At 39.2% G+C, this 25653-nt stretch overlaps 1 protein-coding gene across 2 annotated transcripts in view; it reads left to right on the top strand.

Annotated features, from left to right (window-relative positions):
- Window positions 1-2680: 2680 nt before the first annotated feature.
- The window catches only part of PAPOLG (poly(A) polymerase gamma), a 37804-nt gene continuing 14831 nt past the window's right edge, over window positions 2681-25653 (top strand). For both annotated transcript variants that reach the window (XM_056123047.1, XM_056123038.1), the window contains exons 1-10: window positions 2681-2915; window positions 7316-7477; window positions 9408-9474; window positions 13566-13647; window positions 14331-14440; window positions 15889-15942; window positions 17607-17718; window positions 21864-21953; window positions 23943-24081; window positions 25035-25107. In XM_056123047.1, coding sequence (XP_055979022.1) covers window positions 2899-2915; window positions 7316-7477; window positions 9408-9474; window positions 13566-13647; window positions 14331-14440; window positions 15889-15942; window positions 17607-17718; window positions 21864-21953; window positions 23943-24081; window positions 25035-25107 — 906 coding nt within the window. In that variant the 5' untranslated portion in view covers window positions 2681-2898. The remainder of the gene's footprint in view (window positions 2916-7315; window positions 7478-9407; window positions 9475-13565; window positions 13648-14330; window positions 14441-15888; window positions 15943-17606; window positions 17719-21863; window positions 21954-23942; window positions 24082-25034; window positions 25108-25653) is intronic.

Here is a 25653-nt window from a genome sequence, read left to right as displayed (position 1 = left end):
AGCAACTCCCCTTCTTGCAATATACCTCAAGCCCCCCCCCCCCCAAATAAAATTGGAGAAAAGACCCCTCTGTTCCTTGTACCACTATTCACATTAGCCAAAATCTGAAACAACACAAATATCCAAGAAGAGATGACTGGATAAAGAAACTATGTCACATATACACAATGGAATATTATTTGGCCATAAGAAAAGATAGCACTGTAGCACTGTAGCACTGTCCTCCCGCTGTTCATTGATTTGCTCGAGCAGGCACCAGTAATGTCTCCATTGTAGACTTGTTGTTACTGTGTTTGGCATATCAAATACGCCATGGGTAGCTTGCCAGTCTCTGCCATGTGGGCGGGATACTCTCGGTAGCTTGCCAGGCTCTCCTAGAGAGACGGAGGAATCAAACCCCGGTTGGCCACATGCAAGGCAAATGCCCTACCTGCTGTGTTATCACTCCAGCCCAAGAAAAGATAAAGTCATAAAATTTGCTGCTACATGGAGAGACCTGGAGAGTATTATGCTGAGTGAATCAGTCAGAGGGAGAGAAACAGACACAGAATGATTTCTCTTATACAGGGTATAAAGAAACATAAATGTGGGAATAACAAACGTCCAAAGGCAATTAAAACAAATAACACAGGAACTTCTATTCAGTAGAAAACCTGCCACTTAAGAGGGATGGGAGATAGGATAGAGAGGAAGCAACATCTATGGTAGAGGGAAGCATTCAACAGGGAGGATGAGTTGACGTTGAAAGTTGGTAAAGTGAGTATGGAACTGTATCAGCAACAGTATTTTAAATCACTGTGTTAAAAACTTATTTTAAAAATACAGGAAAAGAAAAAAGTGCTTCTTGTAGAAGCAAACTGGTGGGTAAGGTGGGGGTGGGGGTTGGTCTCTGAGAAAAATGGACACTGGCGAAGGGAGCAGTGTCGAAACATTGTATGCCTGAAACCAAATCATGAATAACTTTGTAACTTCATGATGGGATATTAAAAATAAATAAAATATTTAAAAATGAAAGAAATTGTTTCTGCTTTAAAAAATGCTTGACCAGTGTTTGACACTGAGTAGTTCTTAGTTCTACAATTAAATTCGAAACAAACTTTATCAGTTTAATAAATACATCTGCACCCACATCCCACAGCTGCCGCCATGTAAACCCAGCTTCCCAGCTTCACGATCAATCTAGGAAGAGAAGCAAGCCACGCTGCTAAAATCCACAGTACACCTGTTTCCCAGCTGAAAACTCTGGGGCACTCTTGGGGGGGCAGGGGTGGATTGGGTCCCAGGCCTGCCAAATCCCCTACATCCATACTCTACAGATACTGCCGAGCCAATGGCCCAACTCCATTGCTTCACAACTAATCTCTGCAGAGATGGCAAACCTATGAAAATTACAGGTACATTTGTTTTCAGGCTGAAAACTCTGAGTGGGGGGTCTTCCCAGTGTGGAGGCAGGTTCTCCTCCCTGCTCTGCATCCCTCAATCTTCAGGAAGCCCCAGCAGCAACAAATGCACCCATTAGCCACCACTATGTACTCATTGATTCAGTTCTACAGATTCTGGAGCGCCTGCAGTAAGAAGGACATCTCTAAACTTTACAATACTGACAGCCCAGTAGGAACAGAAAAATTAAAAATAAAATTTTTAAAAGAAATACATCTGAGTTAAGGGATGTAACACAACAGGTAGAGCTCTTGCTTTGTCAGAAGTAAGGTCCTGAGTTTGACTCTAGCACAAGAGGAAACAAAAGGGAGGGTCCTCAGAGGAGGTGATGGGAGGGAAAGGGAGGGAAAGAGAGGAGAGGGGAGTAGAGGAGGAAGGAAGAGGAGAGGAGAAGGAGGAGAGGAGAGATGAACCACTAAATCTCTCGAGCCTACCAGTACCTGATACAAAACAGGTTTCCTATATTTATTGTTGAATGGAGAATGAACTCCCCTGACTTACAGTGACTGAGTCACCTTTGAGAAAAACTCAGTTTCTTGACAACAACCTTCTAGTAATAGTTTCATATTTAAAATTACTTCTAGTATTCTTCCAATTACTTTTAACTTTTAAAATGTTCAAATTAATTTACCATCTTGAAATTAGTTGTTACTCTCCAATTTAAATCCTTGAATTCTCATGCCCGATATCTATCACAGTTCCAGTATATGAAGGGTGAAGTTTTCACTCAGCCTTGAATCTATTCAACTATTTCAAACTGGTTAGCAGTACCTGTCAAACTCCCTCGTTGAACATCATGAATTTGGGGGTGGACAGTTAGCCTCTAATTCACAAGTTTGCTTTTCTCTGGGATCTTAGGAAAGTCACAACTTCTGGGTCTGATTCTCTGGGTATGACTATGGCTCATTAAAGTGGGATAACGATAGACTTAAAATATTATTTGTCAAGCAAGGCTGTAAGATTTTTTAAAATATATAAAACATGGGTTCTAATTAAAGAAAGAAGAAAAAAAAACATTTCCAAATTACTTTCCAAGCGTTTTGCCTGAGGTGACAGTCCCTGGGACAAAGAAGTCCGAAGGCTTCCTTCCACCTACCGGCTACGCATCCCAAGTCGGCTCCCGCTGTGGGCGGGGCCACCGGAACCTCCTGGGACTCAAAGGAGGAGAAGGAGGCGGAGCTAGGGGCGGGGCCAGGCCCTCAGGGGGCGGGGCAGAGGCGGGCGAGGGGCAGGCTGGGAAGTGGCGCCATATTGGCGTCGCCGCGCTGTATTGTCATAAATAGAGCCGGTTTTGTGGTGTTTTCCTCACTCGGTTGAATGCCACGACCGTAGTAAGTGAGGAAGTAAACGAGCTAGAGAGCTACTAGCGACAGAGGAAAGTGGACAGAGACGAAGGGACAGAAAGAATAGGACTCCGGGGCTTGAGACACCCGCCGGAGAGGCAGTCGCAGGAAAGCGATGAAAGAGATGTCTGCGTAAGTGGCGGGGGGCGGCGGTTGAGGGCAGCGCGGAGAGTGGTGGGCTGAGGTGGTGGGGCGGGGACCCGGATTCAGTACCGTGCCCCCCGCTCCGTGCGGGGAGTTGGCCCCGGTGGATTCCTTTTCCCTCTGCCGGGATCGGCATGCTCTTCTGACCAGCCCGGGCTGGACGCGCGGACTCCAGAGTTCCCCTCAGCCACCAGCGTCCCGCGGCTAACGGTGCCCACCGCGGAGGCTGTGGAGAGGTGGAAGGCGCGCGTGTCCGTGCCGAGAACGGCCGGTCCCTCTCCCGCCACCGGCGCGTCTGGTGTCTGCATTGGCGCAGACGCTCCCTTGCGGCCCCCGCCTCCTTCCCTGCCGGCGCTCTGGGGGTCGTGGGCACCCGCGGGGGCTCGCGAGTCCGGGGTCGCGTCTCCTCAGAGCCTCTACCTCCGGGCCTCCTCGCACGGCAGCGAGTCCCCCGGCGTCTGCCCGCTCCCGCTCGGTCTCGGTGCCTGACGCGGTCCTGACAGAGCGACGGAGCGAGCGGCTCCGGCGTTGCTCTGCTGGGAATCGAGCCGCACGGAGAAATGCGGTGAATAACACGAGTGTCGTTTCGCCACCCTCCATCTGTCTCGAAGCACAGCTCTGCGTGTGTGTGTGTGTGTGTGTGTGTGAGAGAGAGAGAGAGAGAGAGAAAGAGAGAGAGAGAGAGAGAGACTGACTGACTGACTGACTGACTGACTGACTGACTGACTGACTTTATTTCCAAGAAGCCAGGCACGTCAAGTGCGGAGGCGTCTGCGTCTTCCGTGGTGGTCACTTTCACGTCCCGGCCTGGCATCTCCCAACAATCCCGAATTTGATGTCACTTTTTGCCGCAGGTCCTAAAGACGTTAGTGCCACATCTGTGTGTGTCCGTGACTAACGGCGTTTTCCTTGTTTGTAAACTTTACGTAACTAGTATCACACTTGTGACTCCTCCGCTTGTTGCTTCAGCACAACAGCATCGTTAAGCGTTGTAAAGGTTAATATTTTTTTTTCCCAGCCGTGATTCTTATTTACGGCCCTGGTTATAGAATGCACCCTGTTCCTTTTCCTGAGAGCTGCTGTTTTAGGTTGTTTCAAAGTTTTTTTTGTTTGTTTGTTTGTTTTTTTATTAGTGAAACACCATGAGGTACAGTTATAGACTTGCAGATTTTTGTGCTTGGGTTTCAGTTATACTATGATGAAGTACCCATCCCTCCACCAGTGCCCATCCTCCACCTCCATGGGCCCCAGAATCCAAAGTTTTGAACGTTACAGTGTAGCAGTCAATATTTTTGTACATTCTGCTTGAATAGTGTGCTGAAGTTTCCCTAGGGTGTTCAACAGGTGAAATTGATGAGTTGTGAGGAATTCTGTGGCTTGCTTCCCTCTCCCCCTACCCACCAAATGCCCCCAGAGCCAGATAATTAGATAGATTAGTTCTAATGCTGGTAGGAACCTTGTAAGCTAACCTTTTCAGCATTCAAGTAAGAAATTGGGATCAGAGAGCATAATGTAAGACATGACATAATGGCATTTATTTCCAGACCTCCCAGAGTTTTGGCGAAGTTAGTTGTGTGATCATAAATGGCACCCATTAGCCATACACACAGAGACACAATAAGTACCAAGACACCTCTCTAGCTTTCTTAGAGGGAGAACGTTTAATCTTGAAAGAGAAGTTCTAGGAATGGAGAAGTTGCTCATTGGAAAAGTATTTGCCTTGAGTGTGTGAGGTCCTGGGTTCTATTCTTGCCACCATAAAAAAAAAGGTATAATTTTAACTAACTTACTGAAGTTTTGTTCTAAGAAAAAGTAAATTTGGGGACAATTAAAAATCACTAGTATTGATAATTCTCATTTGTTTCTTTTAGTCATTGAACTATTTATTTACTTATTTTTGTTTTGGGGCCACACCTGGCTATGCACAGGATTTACTCCTGACTCAGGTTCACTCCTGGAAGGCTTGTGATCATGTGGGTTGTCAGGGATTGAACCAGGGTTGACCTCATGTAAGTCAAATGCCTACCCACTATATTACATCTGTGGCCCCATCATTGAGCCATTTTTAAAGGTATTATATAGGTCAGTGTTTTTAACCATTTTACACCTGCAGACCAGTAAAAACAAATATTTTATGGACTGGTAAGGCAAAAATTTTAAATTTTGTGATAATATATATCAATACATAATAGTGTCATAGCATGATCCAGAAGTACCATGTGTTAAGTGATAATAACTTTTCTCAGACCAATAGGAAATTTATGCTACCAAATACTGGACATATATTAGTCATTGTTCATCAAAATAGACAATTTTAGCATTTGTTTGATTCTCCCTCCCCACCAAATTATATCTTTAACTAAAGAGCAGTAAGGTATGAACTTAAAATAAGTGTGAACCAAAAAGAAAAAAAAAAGTGTGAATCTGGTTATGATAAGCCAGTGTTTTGACTACTTTTTTTTAACATTGTACTTCTGTATTATTGTTTATAGAGCTTATTGACTTAAAAGATGACTCTTATATAAAAAGGATGGTAAAGATAGATGATGGGGTTTATTGCTATTGTGTATTTGTTTTTACAAATACACAATATTTACTAGCAAATTAAAAATGTTACTTCATCTTAGTCCTGAAATGACTTTGGAATTTCTGATATAAGCTCAAAATGTCAAGTATTATCTTGCAGTTAGTTTAAGACTAATATCCTGATGGTTAGAAACTTTTGGAGGCTGTTTTGTTATTGTGTCCTATACAAGGTTGTCTTTTATTTATTTATTTATTTGTTTTGTTTTTTGGTTCACACCCTGTGATGCTCAGGAGTTACTCCTGGCTCTGTACTCAGGAATTATTCCTGGTGGTGCTTGGGGAAGCTAGGGGCCAAACTTAGGTCGGCTGCATGCAAGACAAGTACCCTACCTGCTGTACCATCACTCCAGACCCTAAAAGACTCCCCTTTTAAGAAAAAAATTTTATTTATTTTTAATTTTTATTAGTGACACCATGGGGTACAGTTGTAGACTTATAAACTTTCATGCTTGGGTTTCAGTTATACAATGATCGAGTACCCATCCCTCCACCAGTGCCCATTCTCTACCACCAAGGGTCCCACTAACCCTCCCACCCCCCTATAAGACTCCCTTTTAGTATAAAGAATTGGATCATTTTCAGCATGCAAACAATTTGGGTATTGGTCTAAGTGAAAAAATCAATTATTTGGACTCACAAAATCTTAGGACTCTAAACACTGATTCAGGTAAATGACGTTAATATGGATTTCTCAAGAACAAATGTACTAGAGATTTAAAAAAGAAAAAAGAGAGAGAGCCGTACCGGTTCATGTGGATTAGGCAGAACAAGCATCCCACATGCTGTACTATAGCTCAGGCCCCCCACAATGATCATCTAATGTTTTTGTTTCTTTCATTAATTCAAGTAGTTGACTGCTTTTCAAAGGTTCAATTCTAGATGGTACTTGACAAGCCTGCAGGGTGTAGTAGAAGTGGCTCTGGCTCAGTTCCCTCCTTCAGACTCTTTGGATTTGAACTGAGTGGTTTTGGCATTTTTGCCTGGCTTTGGTTTGAAAAGACATCCTAACCATCATGAAAATAAACACACCAAAAAAGTCCCTGTTCTGACTGTTAGTACCACATAAACTTACCTCTTTCTTCATTGTTTTGTCCAGGGTTTGCATACTTTGATGATTGTGATAAACCAGAGACCACACATGTTTGTGGCACTGGGTATCACAAAAGCAGTGTTGGTGAATACAGGTTGAGCTTGCTGCTTCACACATACAAGACAGGTGCTTTACCACTGAACCTCACATAACTGTAATGCCCAAGTTAAAAAAAAATTATCTGTGTGTGTGAAGAAAGGTAGTTTTTATTGACTGAAACTTGTTTAGATAGATGTGAGAGAAAAGAGGAGAAATATATGTTCAAGAGGCTTATCCAGAGTGGAAATAAGCAAAGAGACAGGGAAGATATGTGTTTAAGTTAGAAAACAGGCTTGAAGAGCAAGCTTGCCTAAGTAAATTTTGTTTTGTTTCATAACTGGTTGTGAATTGCCAAAGTCATTACTCTGTACCTGACAGAAAGATGCGCCCTTTGGGAGAGGGGAGACACACCCGGCAGTGACCAGGGCTTTGTCCTGTCTCTGAGTTCAGGCATCACTCCTTGGGAGATAGGGGGACAATATGTGGTTCTGGGAAAGGAACCCCAGTCAGCCTCATGCAAGATAAGTACCCTACCCACTGTACTATCATTCCACAATACCACCCCAAGTAAATTTTTAAGGTTAGCTAAATGTGTTTGAATAGAGGGAATTTAGTGTATCATTATATGGTTCCTTTTCCACCCCCCCTGATGTTTTTCTTTTTAAAAAAATAGAAACACCGTGCTGGACAGTCAGCGTCAACAAAAGCATTATGGAATTACCTCTCCAATTAGCTTGGCATGTCCTAAAGAAATTGATCATATTTACACACAAAAATTAATTGATGCTATGAAACCGTTTGGAGTGTTTGAAGATGAGGAAGAACTAAACCACAGGTATGTCATTCAAAAATACAAAATATTTTACAGATCAATGTTTAATCATTCTACAAATATCTAGTACCTATTAATGTTTCTACATAGGGATTAAAAAAATTAAACACACACACACAAAATTAGCTCTTCTTGGCTTACATTTTAGGTGGCATTTACGGATGGGGTTCATCTCTAGTAAGCCAAATAAGACAAATGAGTGAAATAAAGTATTTTTACAAGTGCTGCTGAGAAAATCTTAAGCGGGGAGTGGAGGTTCTCAGGGAAAACCTCATTGAGAAAGTGATCATTGAAGGAAATTTTGACAATGAGTATAGATATATGAGGAAATATCTTCATAGCAAAAGTTCTGAGGTGGGCATATACTTACTCTTTAACTTTTTTTTTTTTTTAATTTTGGGGACCACTTTCAGCTTGGAGGACATCAGATCCATAACAAGCTGTGTTCTGTGTAATAGTGGTACCAGGGATTGGACCGATGGAAGGGGCATGTACACTTGAATCAGATTATTCCCTACCTATCTTTCTTGGGTATTGTGGGTTTTTTATTTTTGTCTTTGTTTTCGTTCAGGCTGGCGGTTTAGTGCTAGCACCTGAGAATGCAGTACTGCTCAGGCCTTGGAGTGCTGGTCGGGGACAAAGATTCGGCTTTGAGTGGAATAGGAAACTATTAGGGTTTTGAGTAGAAGATTGACATAACCTGCTCATGTATTAACATACTCTGGCTGCTATAGTAAGAATAGAGGAAGAGTCAGATCAGAATTGGGAAGATTAGTTAGGGGTCTATTATAATAACCCAGTGAAGAAATGATGATGCTTGTAACCAGGGATGGCATGGCATTGGAGGTAATAGATGATAGAATTCTGAATATATATTAAAAGTAGCATTGTTTAATGACAGTGGAATGTAAGAGGTCAAGGATGATGCCAAGGATTTTGGTCTTAGTGCCTCAAAGGATGGAATTCCCTTACCTGAGGAACGCTGAGGGAGAAGCAAGTTTCGACACATCAGGAATTCAGTTTTGTATGTGTTGTCTTTGAAATGCCTAAACTATTTTTTTGTTTGTTTGTTTTTACTAAGGATCTGGACACATGCTATTAACTGTTTATTTTAATAATTGTTTTTTTTTTAATTATCTAAGACCTGGCTATTAGAGATTGATAACCTCTATTATTCATTGAATTAATTTTATTTCATAGTAAGGCCAAGATGTAACTTGGGGTAATAATGCCTCTGCAGCCTTATTGAAGGTAATTTTTAAATTTTTTTCATTGGACTTTTTAGACTTTGAAAATAGCTCAGGACAAAATATTAAATTACTATCATTAATGCTTACCTCTTTGGAAATCCTAGAGACCTAAGGGGTACCAAAGAAATGTGCCATGTGTCACCAGATATGATAGCATGTGTTCTATGCTTTTATTCTAACACCACAAAAATACTGCTCATTATACTGTTCTTTATATGTTTGTTCGTTTGCTTTTTTTTTTTCCTGAGCGGGGGTGGGGGGTGTGGAGAGTGGAGGGAGGGCAGTGTGGTGCAGTATAGAAGATTAAACCCCAAGTCTTACACATGCAAGGCAAATGCTCTACTGCTGAGCCTCATCCCTGGCCTGCTTATGTATTTAATTACTTTTTAAAAATAGAGCCACATTCATCGGTGTTTGGGAGGTTTTCTAATTGTGCTTTTAAATTTTAATTTATTTTTTTGTTTTTATTTTTTGTCACACCCAGCTATACTCAGGGGTTACTCCTGGCTCTGCATTCAGGAATTACTCCTGGCAGTGCTTGGGGGATCATATGGGTTTCCCGGGATTGAACCAAGGTCGGCCGCATGCTAAGCAAGCGCCCTACCTGCTGTACTATAGCACCAGCCCCTGAATTTTAATTTTAATGTTTAATTTTAATCTGATGCATTGTTTTTTCATTATAGGTTAGTTGTTCTTGGTAAATTGAACAATTTAGTAAAAGAATGGATTTCTGATGTCAGTGAGAGTAAGGTAAGACTAAACAGCATTGAATTCATTCTGTCACTATTGTCATTAGTCCTGGTTATAAGGTGCAGGAATTGAGAATAATTTGAAATACATTAAAGGTAGACTTTCTGACTTAATTGGTAATGAAATATCTCATTTAAGTCACTTGTAATGGACCAAAATTTAAATGTCAAGAAATCAAAGACCAGATTTTAGACTTCAGCTCTTCAAACACTGGCTTGCCTTTGTGTAAGGTAAGAAAAGACTTGAAGGGAATTTGAACTCTTGTCTGTGCATTTTATCCTCTCAACTCAGTATTTTCTGCCGCAACTTGTAATATGTTTGTTAGTTTATTTAAATACCCGCCTGTTTCCCAAAAAAGAGTTTCCTAATACTATTTTATACAGTTTCTCCCTTAAAATCGGGTATTATCTTCTAAAATACCTTTTTCTGGCTTATTTTGAGTATTTTATACTTTTTGTCTGAGAATTAGATTAATGAATATTATTTTACTGCCCTAAATGAGGTGAGGTATGTTCAACTGGTTGAAATTTTGCCACTTCTGAGGTGTCTCATGCCGTTGTATTCTGTGTTTTGTTTTTTTTTTCTTTCAGTTTTCCCTTCTCAGTTATAACTAAAAGTTAATGTCTAATATCTGTAGTTCTTTCTCTCCTTAAATTCCCCCTTTTTTTTCTCTTCATATAGGGTTACCCTTCCAAAAGTGATCCCTGAGTATGGAGGATTCAGGGATCACATTCAGGGATCACTGGATATGGCCCCTTAAAAGCACATAAATTAATAAATCAGTTCCCTTTCTGTCCCTTAATCTACATGGGTTTAGAAATTATATAAACATCTGTTAAAATACTTTATTTTACAACTTCTGTTGTTTCTGTACTTGTGGCAATGTTTAGAATTGGTTTGTTTAAAAAATGTACTTTTATAAGATCTGAGGCTCTCCAAAGATTCACTGAGTTTATTTTTGCTGTTGTTAGGTGGCTATATCTGGTGGTGCTGGGGTGGCTACTTCTGGCTTGGTACCCAGGGGACAATGCGGTCCTGAACATTGAACCCAGGCCTTCCACATGTAAAGCCTGTTGATTTGTCTTCCTGGCCCCAGTTTACTGAGTTTAAATAATGGGTCTTTATGCTGTTTACTTTTGTTGCCAAAAGCTATCTGGCTCATTTCTGAGCTCTTCTTTAACTTGATTTTTGGGGGTTTTTTTTGTTTTTTTTGTTTTGTTTTGTTTTGTTTTTTTGGCATCATACCCAGAAGTGCTCGGGGACTTCTGGCTCAGTGATTAGATCACTGTTTGGTGGTGAGGTTTAACCCAGGGCCTACATGTAAAGCATGGATCCAACCATTGAATTATCTCTCCTGCTCCTCTGTTGTTATCTCTTAATATGGTTATCAGTAGTTGAAGTTTTTAGGTAAGTTGTAGGAATTGATCAGGTAAAATGCCAGTCTTGAGTTTTTGTTTTTGTTTTTGTTTTTTTTTTTTCCTGAAGGGAGAGGAGAAGGGACAGTTGGGCATCCAGCAATGCTCAGGGGCTATTTCTGAACATTGCTGGGTACAGTGCTCAGGGCTCTATGCTTAGAAGTGATGCCTTGAGGTTTTCAGGGAATGATGTGTAGTGTGCCAGGTACCTGTGTAGCAGTATGCAAGGCAAGTACCTAACCTCCTATACTATCTCTATGGCCCTAGCTTTGAGGGTTTTTTTTAAATTAATTAAATTATTTATTTTTTATTTTTGGGCACACCCGCCGATGCACAGGGGTTACTCCTGGCACTGCATTCAGGAATTACTCCTGGCGGTGCTCAGGGGATCTTATGGGATGTTGGGAATTGAACCTGGGTTGGCTGCATGCAAGGCAGATGCCCTATCTGCTGTGCTATCTCTCCAGCCCCTTTTTATTTTTAAATAAAACAGATAGGTTTTAACATTTTATGTTGTATGTATAAGAAAATTGACCTTTTGTTATCAGTTATTTCTCCATTTTTTAAGTTTGAAAAATATCTGGGAAACTTGAGTTCGGTCAGAGATCATTTAACTATGCATTATTGAATTACAGTTCAGAACTTAAAAAAGACATTTTGACTAAAAGTTATGGTTTGGTCACATCTGTCATTCAGTATATCTCTTGTTTCATGAATCATGCAAATATAGATTTCAAGGGTAAACTAAAGTAGTGAGGATAAACTAAAAGGTCCTAGCTTCTCTGTCCTTTTAATTCATAGTAATTATCAATATATTTACTGATCCTTTCCTAGCTATAAAATTATTTGTGATACTCATGAAGTAGTATTTATTAAGCAGGATATAACAAATATAATATCCTATTATACAGATATTTCTATTCAAGGTTATCAGCAGATACTATTTTTTGGAACTTCGTACTCACTGGACTTCACGGGAAAATATGAAAAGTGGTAAACAATTCTTACCTTTAGGAACTTAAATATTGCTGGAGAGATTAAACTTACATAAATATTTTAAAAGATCAATAAATGTAATACAGAATAACTTAGATAATAGTTTGAAATAGAAGGTGATGGAAAGACATGAGATGGAGATAGAGAAGGCCTCATGGAAGAGGTGAAACTTGAACTTTAAAGAATGTATGGTGGTGAGCTATCCAGAGGCCATAGGCAAGCACTCTAGGCAGCAACAGTAGCAAATGCAATGGAAAGGGAGAGACTCGATTAGGTAACAGTTTAGACAATTGGAGATTTTGGCCTCCATCAGTTGAGACTAATTTGGAGCTCCAGAGGGGATAATGAAAAGACAAGGCAAGAAAGATGTGTAAGAGATTATTTTGGAGATCTTTATAGTAAGCCCATGAATGCTTCAGTTTTTAGAGTAGTTTACATGGGCTAGTTTGACTTGGGAGTCACTCCTAACTGCTTAGGTTTCCTAAGCACCTGGTGGTGCTCAAAAGGGCCATATATGGTGCCAGTGATCGAACCTGGGTCAGCCACAGGCAAGGTAAGTGCCTCACCCATTGTACTATCTCTCCAACACTGGTTAGTTTTGAACATGAGAATTGTAGAATAATTCGAGAACATCACCAATGAGTTTTGTGCAAAAAGAAGTGAGAAAATAAAGACTACAGAAAAAAATAGCTTATGATACTCTTTAAGTAGGGACTGGCAGTTGAATAGAAAGAAGGCAGCATATCAGATTTAAAAAAAAAGTTGGTAAGCTAAGAAGTAGGTGAATTATTATAGGCATGGACAGGTACAGTAAGGTCAGTGAGAAATAGAAAATATTGGTTTTTATCACAGGAATGTTTAATGGCGTGAGGTATTTTGGAACCTAGGGTGACTCACATGTAAGATATGCACTCTACCACTAAGCTATTTCCCTTACTCCTGTTTTGCTTGTTTCAGGCATGGATATTGAATTAGATTAGAAAGCCTGTATGAAGATAATATAATAGGCAGATAACTGGCACTGAAGAGGTTGAAAAATAACATTATTGTGTACAATTAGAAAAAAGTCCATGAAAGTTGTTAGATTAACTCATAAAGAAATCTTGTGAAGAATCTTCTTTCCCTTTCTCCTCTCCCCTTCCACTCCCCTCCCCTTTCTTCCATTCTTGGGGCCAGGAGCAGCACTGTGGGGTTACAACTGACTATGCTCAGGGCTTACTTCTGACTCTCTGTTTAGGAATCAGTCCTGGCAGGCTTGAAAAATGACCCCACCTTCTTGCAGGAAAGTTGTAGATTGTGAGTTAAATTAAGATGTCTGTTACAGAAACTAAAGGAAAGATAGAATTGATCCAGAGTATGATACTTCAGCACATTAGCTTGATAGTTTAGATTTTCTTGTTGAATATTAAGGCAGTCAGAGGGAACAACTAGAGTCATGATAAAAATGTTTTTTTCAGGTGGAGATGTATACTTGTGTCTGGGTATGAATTTTTCTCCCATCTAGGAAACCCTCTTAATTTAAAGATTCAACCAGAAGAGACCTAAAATACTTTGATAATTTCATTTTACTGAAGTTCACAGTGTCACATATGTCCATAGCATATATGGACATAAAAACTGAATAATTTTTATGCCAAATAATTTTTAAAATTGAATGCCTTTTGTTTAACTTTATTTTAGAATCTTCCACCTTCTGTTGTGGCTACTGTTGGTGGTAAAATTTTTACATTTGGATCCTATAGACTTGGAGTACACACCAAAGGTAACAGCTTTTCTCTGCTTACTGATAAGAATTTTCTGTAATAAACTCTTCTTTGTTCACAATTATAAAAACACAAAAGCTCAGGTATTGACCCGGTAGTAGAGCACCTTCCTTGCATGTGTGAGGCCCTAGTTCCATCCTTCATAACCCTCTTGTTCAGTAACATAAGTGTCACTGTTAGGATTCATTGCACAAACCAAGTGTGTAACTCTTGTGTCACACCAAGTATTTGACTCCAGGGCATTGCAACAACAAAGGGAAGAATGAAAAGAGAAGAAAAATATTCCCATTATTTTGGTTCTGAGAACTTTATATTTTTATAACTATATACTTTTATATTTTTCTATACTCACATACTTAGTTTCTGTACATATTTCTGTCACAGTCACAGTCCTCCCATTGTTTCATCAATTTGCTCGAGCGGGCCCAGTAACATCTCCATCATGAGACTTGTTGTTACTGTGTTTGGCATCTCGAATACGTCACGGGTAGCTTGCCAGGCTCTGCCGTGCGGGTGAAATACTCTCAGTAACTTGCCGGGCTCTCCGAGAGGGGTGGAGGAATCGAACTCGGGTCGTCCATGTTGGCCGCTTGTAAGGCAAATGCCCTACCCTGTGCTATGTGTCTTAAAAATATGATAGTTACTTTTAGCATACATTCTCAAAGAAATGCTTGATTTGCAGGGGCTGACATTGATGCACTTTGTGTAGCTCCAAGACATGTGGAGAGATCTGATTTTTTTCAGTCTTTTTTTGAAAAACTGAAACATCAAGATGGAATTAGAAACTTAAGGGTAAGTGTTCCTTGATACTTAGTATCTTGAACTCATTAACAGATCTGTTATAAAAACCGGAACTTGTAAGTATTAAACTATTCCGTTACATTGTATTAAAATAGTGGTTAACACTGGGGAGAGAACTCAGGGTGCTAATTGCATACTGTGTTTACTGGAATCCCAGGTTCAGTCCCTGTCATTACATGGTCCCCTAAATTGAGTGTCAGAATCACCCTGAGCACTGTCAAGGGGAATAAAGATGATGATCAAGAACATAATTTTAGGGGCCAGAAAGATAGCACAGCAAGTAGGGCACTAACCTTGCATATGGCCAGCTCAGGTTCGATGCCTGGCATTCTGTATGGCCCCCTGAATCCCATCAGGAGTGATTTCTGAGTGCAGAGCCAGGAGAAATCCCTTAGCATCACTGGGTGTGGCTCAAAACAAAAAATCACATAGACTTATTTGTAATAGAGATTTGAGTTTCAATTTAGGAACCTTTATTAGCTTTAGAATTTCTTCACTTGCTAAATGGGTATATAATAACTTTATTTTGGTGCTAGGAATCAATTCCAAATCCTCATTGTCCTCATTGTGATCCTTTTTTGGAAGGTGTTTTTGAAAATTGTTAATTAATATTAACCACTTGTTAAAATATCTGAGAAATGGCTGATGCATATCAAATGGTGGCAGCTATTATATGTAAGGTCAGTTAGTAACTATATGCAAATAAAATATTAGCACCAATAACTTGCCTTAGATCTATAAATGAGATAATATACAAGGCATTGTTTACGGGAGGGAATATTGGAAGAACTAAATAAATGTAGTTATAATGCAATCTGAAATACGAGGATAAAAAGTTTGAAGGAAATGGAGATGGTTAAGGATTTCTTAGATTGAGGCAGTTCAGATGGACTCTCCAGACTGGGGACATATCTCCAGAAGTAGAATATATATTTTCTCTATTGTACTGTTTCTCTACTGTACTGTTTCTCCAGCCCACATTAGTAATCTTTATAAATTATTTTCTGTTTTTCTGGGTTGGGTGCGTGTGTCACACCTTGCAGTACTCAGGTGTTACCTACTGGCCCTGCACTCAAGAATTACTCCTGGCTGTGCTCAGGAAACATACGGGATGCTGGGTGTCAACCCTGGTCAGCTGCATGACAGGGAAATGCCCTACCTACTATACTGTTGCTGCGGACCCCTCATTTTCAGTTTAAACTTAAAAAATAGCACTCAGATAATGTCAGTTCTGCTTGCCATTTTCTGGTGACCATCCTTAGGAGGATGTTAGATCACTACTAAATGTTATAGTGTATCTTAAAGTACAGTGTTTACCTGGAATGTAAAAGAAAGGACATTTTACTTTTTCCCTCAAATCAAAATAGAAGTGAAACAATTCACATTAAAAAGGGTTGAGAAAGGACTTATACCTTGTGTATCATTTTCCTCTTTTGTAGGCTGTGGAAGATGCCTTTGTTCCTGTTATAAAATTTGAATTTGATGGGATTGAAGTAAGTGTTTAATATTTTTCTAACCTTTTTGATTGAACTACTGAATGTTTTATAAGAATTTTTATATAGACATGTATTTTAAAGAATCAAATGGTCTTAATAACCACTTGCCTCTCTAGATCTATTTCTCAATCATGGAGAACAAACCTTTAATCTATTATTATAATTTTGATTAGAACAGTATTTAGTATCTACATTATAATCTTAAACTTCAAAGATTACAGTCCCTCATATGGTAACTTGAGCTTCTACAAAGTATGCCAGATTTTATTCTTTGCTTTACAAGTTAAAATTGTTTCCTGTTTTAGGGGCTGGAGCGATAGCATAGCAGGTAGGGCATTTGCCTTGCACGCGGCCAACCCAGGTTCAATTCCCAGCATCCCATATGGTCCCCTGAGCACCGCCAGGGCTAGTTCCTGAGTACAGAGCCAGGAGTAACCCCTGTGCATTGCCAGGTGTGACCCAAAAAGCAAAAAAAAAAAAAAAAAAAAAAAAAAGTTTTCTGTTTTAGGAGCCAAAGAGTAGTACAGTGAGTAAGATACTTGTTTGACCCATATGATCCCTTGAGCCCACCAGGAGTGATCCATGAGCACAGAGTCAGAAGTAATCTCAAAGCACCCAAATTCTTTTCTGTTTTATTTGCTTATTTTTTTATACTAAGACTTAGTCAAACTTAGTCAAACTCAGTCTCTTGTCATTTTCTAAATCACCTCTAAATATGGTTCCTCAAGTTATCGTTTTGGAAAAATAGCTTACTGAGTCTCCTTATGTATGCTATTGTCTCTCTGATGGATATACAACATTATCCTGACATTCTTTTTTTTAAACTATCCTAGGATTTTCTTTTTCTTCTCTAAAATTTTCTTTCCAGTTAATATTTTTTCCAAAGAAAAATGGCAAAAGCAATTGGAAACGTCTCTAGAATTTTCTTTTTTATTCTATTCATTTTAGTGGAATAAATTCTGTGTCTCCCCAAGAAAGAACTCATATTTTTTAAAACTTCCTTTTTTTTTTTTTTTTTTTGGTTTTTGGGTCACTCCTGGCTCATGCACTCAGAAATTACTCCTGGCAGTGCTCAGGGGACCATATGGGATGCTGGGAATCGAACCCGCTTTGGCTGCATGCAGGGCAAACGCTCTACCCACTGTGCTATTGCTCCAGTCCCAAAACTTCCATATTTTTAATTGTCTTTACTCTCTGCGCACTTAGTTGGTGGCTTTTTAGGTAGGAAATAATGTTTCTCAGGACTTTGGAGGCCTTGCTTTTTTGTCTTCCAGCTTTTGTGCTGTGTTGAGAAGTGTGATGCCATTTTGATTTGTTGGTCCTCATTTTATAAACCTGGTTTGACTTTTTAAAAAGCTTGTGTTTGAGATTAGAGGGATACTAGGCAGGCAAGGTGTTTGCCTTGAATGCAGAGGATCCAGACTCGATCTCCATCACCACATACCACCTGCCCCCTACCCCCAAATCCTTTTCTCTGTTGTATGGAACTCTTAATATTTGGGTGTTGGATCTAAGAATGCTTTCAAGTCCTGCCTCCAAGGATTTCCATTAATTTAAAGTTTTTCTTACCCTAACAAAACTTTATAATGACGTGGGAAGGAGGATAATGGATTAAAAGAAAATCTAATTTTTCTTTTTGCTGTTTTTGAATCTTTCCAAAGATTGATCTAGTTTTTGCAAGATTGGCAATACAAACGATATCTGATAATTTGGACCTAAGAGATGACTCTCGACTGAGAAGCCTTGATATAAGGTGTATTCGCAGCCTAAATGGTAAGCTTCTAAAAACAAATTCCAGATACTGCTTGAAATTATCTTTCTTACAGAGTGTTTACGGCACTTTTTATTTTTGTGCTGTAGGGCTACTCTTGGGGAGCCCAGCAAGCTACCAAGAGTATCTTCCCCATACAGCAAAGCCTGGCAAGCTACCTGTGAAGTATTCAGTCTGCCGAACACAATAACAAGTCTCACAATGGAGATGTTACTGGGCCCGCTCGAGCAAATCATTGGAGGAGGAGGACAGGAGGACAGTGACAGTGACAGGGCTACTTTTGGCACAGTGCTCAGGGTTACTCTTGTGCCATTTGGGGGACCATGTGATGCTAGGATCAAATTTTACACTCAAAAATTTTTTGACGGACTAGAGAGGTAGTACAGTGGTAAAGGTACTTGCCTTGCTTGCAGCTGATCTGGCACCTAAAATGGTTTCCTGAGTACCACCAGGAATGATCTTTGAGCACAGAGCCAAGAGTAAGTCCAGAGTATGGCCTCAAAACAAAAAAAAAATGTATTGAGGAGCTTATGTTTGTGGGCTGTATCTTCCAGTATTTACTGTATTAGAAATGTAAATCAGCTAGATTTTCATATCTGCATATAGAGTCAAAACTTACAATAGTTTTGTTTTGAGGAACAGAAAAAATATCCTGCCTCTCAAAGAGAATGTAATTGGAAAGAAGAATATTGTAATAACCTTTTCAGATAATTGTGGGTCTTTATGCTATACCTATGACAGTTTTTTCTTTTTTAACAACTTGAAATATAGTTAAATACCATAAAAATTCAACCTTTCTGAGTGTATAATTCATTGGTTGTTAGTATGTTCAGAGTTGTACCCAACAGATCAATTTTTTTATTATTTTTTATTTATTTAAAAAATTTTTTAATGAATCACTGTGAGATACAGTTATATGCTTACAAACTTTCATGATTAGATTTCAGTCATACAGTGATCGAGTACTCATCCCTCCACCAGTGCCCATTCTCCACCACTAGTGTTCCCACTATCCTCCCCACCACCCCCACCCCACGCCCTGACCCCCACCCAACGCCCACCGCCTCTGTGGTAGACACATTCCATTTTACTCTCTCTCCTTTTGGGTGTTATGGTTTGCAATACAGGTAGTAAGTGGCCATCATGTTTGGTCTATAGTCTACTTTCAGCATGCATCTTCCATCCCGAGCAAGCCCTCCAAGTATTGTACATTCCATGGTTCCTTCTCTATTCCAGCTGCCTTTTCTCTCAGCATGTGAGGCTGGCTTCCAAGCCGTGGAGTAATCCTCCTGGTCCTTATCTCTACTATCCTTGGGTGTTAGTCTCCCATTCTGTTACTTTGTATTCCACAAATGAGTGCAGTGCTTCTGTGTCTGTCCCTCTCTTTCTGACTCATTTCATTTAGCATGATATTCTCCATGTTGATCCACTTATACATGGATTTCATCTTTTCTAACAGCTGCATAGTATTCCATTGTGGATATGTACCAAAGTTTCTTTAACCAGTCATCTGCTCTTGAGCACTCGGGGTTTTTTTTTCCAGATTCTGGCTATTGTGAATAGTGCTGCAATAAACATACAAGTGCAGATGTCTTTTCTACCCAACAGATCAATTTTAAAACATTTTTATCTCTAAAACATCCCTCAGACTACTAATTTGCAGTCATGAATTCCACTCTTCACGCCCCAGTCTGGCAACTACTATTTTATATTTGCTTTTTTCCCCCTACATTTCATATATCATATAATTTGTGGTCCATAGTTCTGATTTAAGTTAGCATACTGTTTGTGAAAGTCATCAAGTTTGTACATTTCCTTTTTACTACCAAATAAAAACAATTACAAATAAAAACAATAGCAGGGACTGGGAGAATATCCCCAGCATTGTTCAGGGGCTACACTAGGCTTAGGACATTCCTGGTGGTGTTTAGGGGACCTTGCAGTGCTAGGGGTCTAACATGGACCTTTCACGCACTAAGTGTGCACTTAGCCATTTAAACTCTCCCCCTAACCCCAAGTGATTATATTTTAAATAGACTATAGACTCTGTATCATATCCATTGGCTTTAATTCTCTGTTACAGTAAAAGTCATTAATCTCTCTTATTATTTTGACTGACTCATCAGGTTATTTGGGTCTTAAGTATTAATGCATTTCATTCTAAAATGGGCTCCAAAATCACATTCATTAATATCACTAATCTCATTAAAAAAGTTAAATGCTAAATTGCTTAGCTCATAATAATGGCTATTGTCCAAAATTCAGATTTTTACTTGAAAGCTTGGATTTTATCACTGACTTTTTTTTACCTGGATGTAAGGGGCATGTTCATTTTTTAGGAAATATCTTGTAAGGGGCTAGAGAGATAATAAAGCAATAGTAAAATAATATATCTAGTATCTTCCTTGTAGCTAACCTGGGGATCAGCACCACATGCAGTCCCTAGACTACCACCAGAATTTATCGCTGAGCAGAGAATAAGGAGTAAGTCCTAAGCACAGCCTGGTGTGGTCCACTCCTATCTCCCCCATCCCAAACAAAAAGAAAATATCTATTAAATATTTAAGTTTGAATAGTCATTGTCACTTTTTTCAAGCAAAATGGGTGTACCTTGAAAAAAAACGGGAAAAATCAGCTTACCTTGGACACTTTCAAAACATTATATAACATGCTTTTCCTATTTAGTTTTTTTTTTTTTTTTTGTTTTGGGGCCATACCCAGTGGTGCTTGGGGGTGACTCCTGACAGGCTAGGGGGACCATATGGGATCAAACCCAAGTTGAACATGTGCAAGGCGAGTGCCCTACCACTGTATTTTCTCTCCAGCTTCTCTTTTCCAATTTATATGTGACAGTGATTATCTGTTGTCTGTTACTATTTTGTGTTTCATCTCAGTTTACCACTAAGTTACTAGCAGTTTTACAAACTACATTTGCACTCAGTACAAATTTTAGCACAGTGAGGGCCAGAGATAGCTCAATGGGCTAAAATCATGCTTTGCATGTCAGGCCTAGGTTCAGTCCCCACACACATGTGATCTCTGAGCATTGCCATTAGCAATCCCAGAGTACCAAGTTACATGTGGCCTAACCAAACCAAAACGAAAAAACCTGGGCTGGAGCGATAGCACAGCGGTAGGGCATTTGCCTTTCACGCAGCCAACATGGCTGACCCAAGTTCGATTCCTCCGCCCCTCTTGGAGAGCCTGGCAAGCTACCGAGAGTATCTCGCCTGCACGGCAGAGCCTGGCAAGCTCCCCGTGACATATTCGATATGCCAAACACAGTAACAACAAAGTCTCCAATGGAGACGTTACTGGACCCGCTCGAGCAAATCGACGAACAACGGGAGGGCCTTTATCTTTTTTTCCTATGTTAACACCACAGTGAAAGGTAAAGCTTTTTTTTTTAATTTCCTTTAATATTTTGGACTACATTCTGGTGCTTGGGGGTTATTTCAGGCTCTGTGCTCAGGAGTAACCCTTGGATTCTTAGGGGACCATATGTGGTTCCAGGGATTCAAACAGATTGGCTGCATGCAAGGAAATCGCCCTAATTGTTTAACTGTCTTTGTAGCCCCATGGAAAGTTTAGTTTTATTAAAATAACCTTGATCTAGGTTTGGAGAGATAGTACAGTGGATAAGGCATTTTCCTTGCATGCATCAGTCCTATGTTCAGTCCCCTACACTCACTGCACGTGGTCCTCTGAGCACTGCCAGGAGTTGTTCTTGAGTGTAGAGCCAGGAGTAAATCCTGAAATACCAAAATAATAAAAAATAAATTTGACCTAATACAATCTCAAGAATCCCAGAATGTACTTTAGTTTATAGCATTATTTAACTTTACCCATGCGTTTTACTATGCTTCTAGAGAACAACAATCACATATTTAGATGAGATTTACATTAAGACAATAATAGTCAAGTCAGATGTGGGAGAAGGCTAAAAAGATACTCAGAATCATCGCCCTATAATAATTGGGTTGTGTTACCAATGTGCTTTTTAAGTTCTTGATAAAGAACTTAAAAAGTTCCTCATAAGTACTACATTTCAAATACACAGAAAAAAAACAAACTCTCATTTTATTCCTGAATATTTTTAGCATTGAATCTGTTGCATAATGAAAAATGAATGCTTTTTCTTTTTCAGGATGTAGAGTTACTGATGAAATCTTACACTTAGTGCCAAATAAAGAAACCTTTAGACTCACCCTTAGAGCAGTCAAATTATGGGCAAAACGTAAGTATCCCAAACCATTTATTGTTGACATTGCAAAATATAATCTTCAGTTGCTAGTGATAGAAACATGTAAATTCCTGTAAATTCCTGATGAGAACATGGAAATTCTATCACTAGTGGAGATTAAGGTCTGATAAGTTTTGAAGAAGCTTTTCTTTTTCAGGAAGTGTTTATACTCTTCTGAGGTGTGACACTGTCTCCTCTCAGATCAAACTAAAAACCCTGGCTTTTGTATGGTGATGGGTATGGTGTTGGAATTATGTGCATGAGAAACCATTATTAACAGTATTATAAGCCACATAATATCACTGTATCACTGTCATCTCGTTATAAATCAATTTGCTGAAGCGCACGCCAGCAACATCTCCATAGTATCAATCAAAAAAAAAAAAACCCCACAGCTTTGATTTTCCAAATCTTAGCTTCTAGTAAGGCTGTTGGATGTTGAAGAGTGAAAAACTCTCAGTACTCTTCAAAATCTCTGTGGGTAGACATCTTACTACCTTAGTATTCAAGAGTGGTTTGTAGTAGGTGTTCAATAAATTTGTTCAAGAGATTAAACTAGAACTACTGATAATAAAACTAGAACTACTGGGCCTGAGCAATAGTATAGTAGTGCAACAGATAATACATTTGCCTTGCATACAGCTGACCCAGGTTTGATCCCTGGCATCCTATATTGTCACCTGAATCCTCCAGGAGTGATTCTTGAGCACTACTTAGTGTGAAACCCACAATAAACTGATAATTTTAACTTGTTTTTACCTTTAACTCTTAATGAGTTCTAAAATTACATATCTGTTGTTGTTGTTGTTGTTGGCCATATCTCCCAGTGCTTAGGGATTATTCCTGGCTCTGTGCTCAGGGATCTCTCCTGCCTCTGTGCTCAGGGGTCATTCCTGGTGAGGCTAGGGGACATATGAATTGCTGGGGATTGAACCTAGGTCAGTTGTGTGCAAGGCAAACATCCTATCTGCTATATTATCTCTCCGACCCCTAGAATTACATTTTATACAATTCATAAAAGAACTAGTCCTGAACTGACTCAGCATATTTTGTTGTACTTGTAACTATGTTTTTAAATGTAGTTTTGTTTTGTGTGGGAGACCTCCTAAACTCTTCTCAGAAAGCCCTGGGAACCAGTCCCAGTAGTTTAGCAAATGTGGTCAGAAATGGTTCAATGCTAGGGCCTGGTGATGAGGTGCTCCTCAGATCCATCTGTGCTGAGGACCACAGGGCCACTGATATCCTCAAGGATGTGTAGTGCTGGGCTTTGAAATTGAGGTTTTGTGCTTGCAAGTCATGTGGCACCCGATCCCTGAGCTATCTCCCTGGTCCCTGACTGGCACCAGCAAATACATAATCTAAAATAATGCTGTCAGCTAAGGATGTAGCTCAGTGATATAAAACACTCGCTTTCCATGTTTGAGGTCCTGGATTTGATCCTTGGCATGACAAAATAGGAAATAACACTCTTTAGAAAACTTGTTAGGTGATGAAATATACCTGCTATCCTGTACAGTAAATGTGGCGATTGAGCTCTTAAAATGTACATGTGAGAAACTGAAGTTTTAAATTTTATTGAAATTTAAAATAGTACTAAAAATTAAAATTAAATCGAGTTAAGTACTAGGAGAAGTTGAAAATACATACCCACTTTGCCACACCTGTGTTCAAACAAGTGTTCATAATAGCATTGTTTATAATAGTTAAAAAGTGGAACCAGCCACATGTCCATTGCCTATTGAGTGGATATTAACTCTGTTAGATGCGTGATAGGCAAATATTTTCTCCCAGTCTGTGGAATGTCTATATTCTGGTCGTCTAATAAAACAGTGAACCTAACATGAAGGTCTAGTTAATTTAATGTTTATTTTAGAGAAATGTTCTAAGCAATTATCTTAGGAAGTTACTTGTTTCTGTGGTTTAATACCATGGTTAGTTGATCTAACAATAATTAACTTAAATTTTAATACATAAATTTTCTAGGACGTGGTATTTATTCCAACATGCTGGGATTCCTTGGTGGTGTCTCCTGGGCAATGCTGGTTGCAAGAACTTGCCAATTATATCCAAATGCAGCAGCTTCCACTTTAGTTCATAAGTTTTTTTTAGTTTTTTCAAAGTGGTAAGTATTTATTCACATGCTTTGACTATTTAATAACATCTTCCTTATATAAATTTGTTTGGAAATATTAGAGGTACACATAAACTTGTTTCACATTCCTTTTAGTTTGAAAACATCATATTTAAGATAATGATGGAACACCAGATGGTATTTTCTGATAGTGGTCTGTAAATGTCTGCCTTTAGCTTGAGAAGAATGGTCACAGAAATTTCACTGTCAGTTTGGAGGTTTTTTAAGATCTCTTCATATGTAAAACAGATTTATAGCTTCTGCATGTACTTGTTAGTATTTTTAGTATATGTTAGCTGTTATTGTTATCAGAATTAAAACCATATAAACAAATGATAAGGAAAATTCAAATGTAAATTTATTACAGCTAGTAGACAGTAGTTGGACTGGAGAGATAGCACAGCAGGTAGGGCGTTTGCCTTGTACGCAGTTCGATTCCTTTGCCCCCCCCCCCCCCCCTCGGGGAGCCCGGCAAGCTACCAAGAGTATCTTGCCCGCCCGGCAAAGCCTGGCAAGCTCCCCATTCCGTATTTGATATGCCGTATTCGATATGCCAAAAACAGTAACAACAAGTCTCACAATTTGTTGTGAGACATTACTGGTGCCTGCTCGAGAAAATCGATGAACAACCGGAGGACAGAGCTACAGTACAATAGACAGTACTAATTGCCCTTTTTTCGTGAGTGGGGCAAACTTTATGGTGCTCAGGGGTTACTGCTGATGCTGTGCTTAGGAATTATTCCTAGCAGTGCTCAGAGGACCATATGAAATTTTTGAGAACATTGCTTTAAGCAGTTCTTTCCTTTGTATAGTTCCTTTCCTAATTTTTCTTAATACCAAATAATCCCAAAATGTATAAAAGCTGGAATAGAATCTATGGACTTTAACATTTTATATACTTAAAATGAGGTCCTATGTGAATTAATTTGCTTTATTCACGTTAGGGAATGGCCAAATCCTGTGCTGCTGAAGCAACCAGAAGAAAGTAATTTGAATTTACCAGTTTGGGATCCTCGGGTATGTAACTTAATAAGGAATTTCATTAAATCTTATGGGAAAAAGATGTTTCTCTAGCTCAAATCGATCTTGTTATGGCATTTAAAATTGCTTATATAGGACTAAATGGATATAGCAATCAGAATATCACAATTCATTGTTAAAAGCCATCTTAAGTTATTGCTTACTAATAATAAACTACTGAATTTAAAAAATTGCAACTTAAAGCAAATTTCTGCACCAGGGAAAAAACTCAAATGTCTGGAACTCATACTGTATATGTGGGAGCCCTGGGTTCAGTCTATGGGACCGCGTGGTTCCTGAAGCTGTGCTGCAAGCAACACCCAAAGCTCTGTATTAGGACTAGCTTCTGAGTACTTTTCATAAGGAAGACTTAATTCAGTCTCTAGCACTGCAAACAAGAATAATTGGACCAGATAAAGCTTTTTTTGTGGCTATACGACTTTATTTTCCTTGTTTTAAAACACCATTGTTTAGAAGATGCATTGTCAGTTTTAGAGGACAAATAAATTTCCAGTTTCTTTTGACTTTAATTCTCAGACTTAA

Source organism: Sorex fumeus, unplaced genomic scaffold (genome assembly GCF_029834395.1).
Source record: "Sorex fumeus unplaced genomic scaffold, SorFum_2.1 ptg000006l, whole genome shotgun sequence".
Classification (NCBI taxonomy): domain Eukaryota; kingdom Metazoa; phylum Chordata; class Mammalia; order Eulipotyphla; family Soricidae; genus Sorex; species Sorex fumeus.
This window is presented reverse-complemented; position numbering and strand designations above follow the sequence as displayed.